The sequence below is a fragment of the Varanus komodoensis genome, unplaced genomic scaffold (genome assembly GCF_004798865.1).
Source record: "Varanus komodoensis strain SLA01 unplaced genomic scaffold, ASM479886v1 scaffold172, whole genome shotgun sequence".
Taxonomy (NCBI): Eukaryota; Metazoa; Chordata; class Lepidosauria; order Squamata; family Varanidae; genus Varanus; species Varanus komodoensis.
Window position 1 is genome coordinate 112776 of NW_025335510.1, and position 4518 is coordinate 117293.

Consider the following 4518-nt stretch of genomic DNA (forward strand, 5'->3'; position numbering starts at 1 on the left):
CGATCGCGGTTGCGCTTGGGCAGGGAGGACAGGCGTGTTTGCGGCCATCTCCCCCCTCCCCCAAGCACGATCATGGCCATCTCCCCCCCCCCCCCGCCCCCAGCATGATCGTGGCTGGAGCCATGCAGGGAAGACGGGTGTGACCGCGATCGTCATCCAGTGCAGCGTTCGCAACCTGAGTCGCAATTTTTCTGCGATTTCTGTTCGTGACCCGATTTGGTCGTGGACTGAGGCGTTTGTGAGCCGAGGTATCACTGTATGTGGTTGCGCCGATGGGGATCCTTACACCTGAATTCTGAGGATTGCAAGAGAGCCAAGATTTGACAACTGTGGTCAGCCCCTCCAAAATACCTCTGGGACTGCTTTTATCTGTCAAAGCAGGGAATATGGCGTCAGGTTGCAAGCTGGCTTCAGCACCTTCAAGGGAAGGAGAATTAGAGTGCCAGGAAAGCGGTTGGGAACCCTAGAATATAGAATGGAAGAGCTGGAAGGGGCCATGAAGGCCACCGAGTCCGACCCACTGCTGTTGCAGGACACCATGTGACACCCCCTGAACATCTTCTGAGCATGCTGGAGATGGGGAAGGCGCCCCCAGCTGACTTGCCCCCTCCTCTCTCGAGACGTTCGTGCAGGCTGGGGAAGGGAATGTACATGGTGCCAGGGAACCCCAGCCAGACACCTGAGTCAGGATCCCCTTATGCTGACCTGATCCTCGGTGCACACCAGGCAAGTCAGGTGGAATCCTTGCCCAGGGCACTCAATACTGGGCCTAAGCCACTTTGAAAGCAGGGAGAGGGGGGACTGCAGGCAGCCCCTCCAAGATAGGGCTGGGGCTCCATGGAGGTAGAGCTTTCCCGATTTCAAATGCAACCGTTTTGAAAACAGAAAGTCAACCTAGGCCAGCCTAAACTTGCCCTTGCGTGTTGCTCCAAGTTCCCCTTTGTCGTCGTTGTTCATGTGGTCCTTGCTTGGCAAGAGCAACGGGTCTTTTGCTACTCTGGTGAGGGACCCTGAAGCCCCTTGCCTTCGCTCAGGGACCGCTGCATCAGCTGGCTTCAGATAAGAGCGAAGCTCGGAGAGGCTGCCCAGCCAGGGGCTCTCAGAGTCAGGCATCTGAACCACCCTGAAACCACTGGTGGCCCTGTGATGTGAAGCAAGCCAATCTTTGCAAAACTTCAGCTCAGTCCCAGAAAACTCCTGCCTGTGTGTCCTTATTCCATAGAACTGCTCCGCTTCGCATGTCGTTGAAAATCATGTCTTGTTATCATTTTCTTTTAATTGTTTACGGTCAATAGGACACTCATGAAAGCTGTTCTTCCTTCAGAGGCGCTGGAAACTCCAGAGTCCATCTGTATCCCTGTGAATGTGAAGCCAGCTCCGTATCACTCATTCCCCAAGAAATGGCTGTTTCCGCAGCTGGAACAGAGTGGAAAGAGATGTCGAAATAAAAGCAGCAGCAATTTTAACATCCGTTCCATCCCTTACCTCCTGACAAGAAACTCATTTTGTCTTCATTCTCAAGCAGGTGATTGGCAGGCAACGAAAATTGTTTGTCCTTTCATTGAAAACAAGAGTGTGAAGTGAAGGGAGAGACATTCCAAAACCAAAGAGAATCTAAAAAGTGTGACAGGAACCAAGTAAAGATGAGGAGGAAAATTCATCTCTTTGGTAGAGGTAGAGCAACCCACTAGAAATTCAAGAAAGACAAAGAAAGGAAAAAGGTGCAGTAAAATCTTAACATTTCCTATTATGTATTAAGGTTATTATTAATCCAACAGGGAACTAAAATAAGAATAAATATTTGATAAGAATTGCACAATTCAGAGAGTAGAAAAATCATATAGAAGTCTAGAAGGAAAAAGAGGTTTGTTCCAATTGGAAAATCTTACCACTATTCAGAGACCCAAAACCCAGAAGATGTCGTGCACATGCATAGAATGTGGAAAGAGCTTTGGCTGGAATCATCTTCCTTTACATGAAAGCACTCACACTGAGGAAAAGCCTTTTATGTGTGCGCAATGTAAAGAGTGCTTCAGTGATAGCGGAGACCTTTCTATACATCAAAGGATCAACACTGGAGAGAAGACTTGTAAATGTATGGAATGCGGAAAAACCTTCAGCCAGAAACTCTATCTTCCTTTACATGAAAAAGCCCATACTGGGGAGAAATCATATTTATGCCATGAATGTGAACAGGCCTTCTCTGCATGTGGAAGTCTTACTAGACATCAACAAACGCATACTGCACAGAAGCCATATGGATGCATGGAATGTGGAAAAACCTTCTGTGAACGTGGAATGCTAACTACACATCAAAGAATGCACAATAATGAGAAACCATATACTTGCATGGAATGTGGGAAGAGCTTCAGCAGGAATCAAACACTTATTGTACATGAACGAACCCATACAGGAGAGAAACCATATAAATGCATGGAATGTGGAAAGCGCTTCCGTGATCGTGGTGGTCTTTCTATACATCAAAGAACTCACAGTGGGGAGAAGCCTTATACCTGCATGGAATGTGGAAAAAGCTTCTGTGATGGTGGCAGTCTTGCCACGCATCAAAGAACGCACACTGGGGAAAAGCCTTATATATGCATCGAATGTGGAAAGAGTTTCTGTCTTGGTGTAAATCTCACCAGACATCAAAGAACACACACTGGGGAGAAACCTTATACATGCATCAAATGTGAGAAGAGCTTCTCTGATGGTGGGAGTCTTACTAGGCATCAAAGAACCCACACTGGAGAGAAGCCATATAAGTGCATGGAATGTGGAAAGAGCTTCACACAGAATCAACATCTTACTATACATCAGCGAATTCACAGTGGAGAAAAACCTTATACTTGCATGGAATGTGGCAAGAACTTCTGTACACGTGGAACTCTTACTACACACCAAAGAACACACACTGGGGAGAGGCCATACAAATGCATGGAATGTGGAAAGAGCTTCAACCGAAATCACACACTTACTATACATGAAAGAACCCACACTGGGGAGAAGCCATATAAATGCATGGACTGTGGGACAAGATTCAGTGATGGTGGAAGCCTTACTAAACATCATAGAACCCACACAGGGGAGAAGCCATATAAATGCATGGAATGTGGAAAGAGCTTCAACCGGAATCATACTCTTACTGTTCATGAACGAATTCATACAGGGGAGAAGCCATATAAGTGCATGGAATGTGGAAAGAGCTTCTGTGATGGTGGAAGGCTTAGAATACATCAAAGAACTCACACTGGGGAGAAGCCATTTAAATGCATGGAATGTGGAAAGGGCTTCAACCGGAATCATATTCTTACTATACATGAAAGAACCCACACTTGGGAGCAGCCATATATATGCATGGAATGAGAAAAGAGTTTCTGTTTTGGTGGAAAGCTTAGTATATATCACAGGACCCACAACAGAGGAAAGACTTCACCTTGCATGGACTGTAGGAAGTGTTTCAGCCAGAACTCTCATCTTGATATACATTGAAGACTTCACAGAGGGGAGAAGCCATATATAAGCATGGAATGCGGAAATAATTTCAGGAAGAATCATCTTTCTTCACATCAAAGAACCCATGCAGGAATAGTCCACTTTTGAACATGGAATTTAGAAACAGTTTCAACCAGAATCACCGTCATACTATACACAAACACATACATACTGGGGATGAGCTCTTTTAATGCGTGGGGTGCAGAAATAGCTTCAGTAACAGGAGATGCCTTAGAAAGCCCCAAAGTACTTATCTGGATAGGAAGCATAGAACTGTGGAAAGCAGGGAAAGACTTTCAGCAGTTTGGGATATTAAGGTACATATCAAGGACCTTGCAGAAGAGAAAAAGACGAACATGGATGAACTGTGAAAAGAGCTTCAACTGTATCGCAACCCTTGCCGCATGCACTGTGGAAATACGCTGAATGCTGTTCCGACTGTACCAACCGCAGGGCTGGTTCCACAGGGGAGCACCAAGTAGAAGTGCAGGGACATAGGAACCAAAATCCCACGCAAGATCAAGGGAAAAGTCAGTCCAGTCCAGCATTTTGCTCACCCTTCCGTCTGTCTCCCACCAGCCTTCTGCTGTGCATTTCGGAAATTAAGTCTTTCCCAGAAAACTTGGATTACACTTTAAATGAGGCAGGACAGTGCCTCTCCGTTGTTAATGTTGTTTTTTAAATATGTATACAGACTGTAGGAAGAGCTGTACCCAAGGGGTTCTTTCCTTCTCTCGTAACAAAATGCTTAATTATTTGGTCCCTGAAATATGATTTTGTATGACACGGCTGTGTTGGCCTTTTTATTGGTTTTGCGTTATTGTTCGTTATTGTCATGCTATCCTTGGTCTCGTCCTGTGTGTGCACCCATAAACCTCGGAGGTGGCGGACATCCTGTCAAAGGCGGGAAGAGCGCGGCAGACACCTCTGCAGCTCCGTTCCCCTCATCTGATTTTGTGTGTCTGAATGTGTTGCTCTCTTTGTGGGTTGAAGAGGTGAGGCATCTCCTGAATTTCAGCCTCC

The 4518-nt window shown here is 46.2% G+C and overlaps 1 protein-coding gene across 1 annotated transcript in view; it reads left to right on the forward strand.

Moving 5' to 3' along the window:
• LOC123021698 (zinc finger protein 420-like) overlaps positions 1-4285 on the forward strand; it is a 6564-nt gene extending 2279 nt beyond the window's left edge. Inside the window, exon 2 of the mRNA XM_044426718.1 lies at positions 1325-4285. Within this exon, the coding sequence (XP_044282653.1) occupies positions 1918-3366 (1449 nt within the window). The 5' untranslated portion in view covers positions 1325-1917 and the 3' untranslated portion in view covers positions 3367-4285. The remainder of the gene's footprint in view (positions 1-1324) is intronic.
• The last annotated feature ends 233 nt before the right edge of the window (positions 4286-4518 follow it).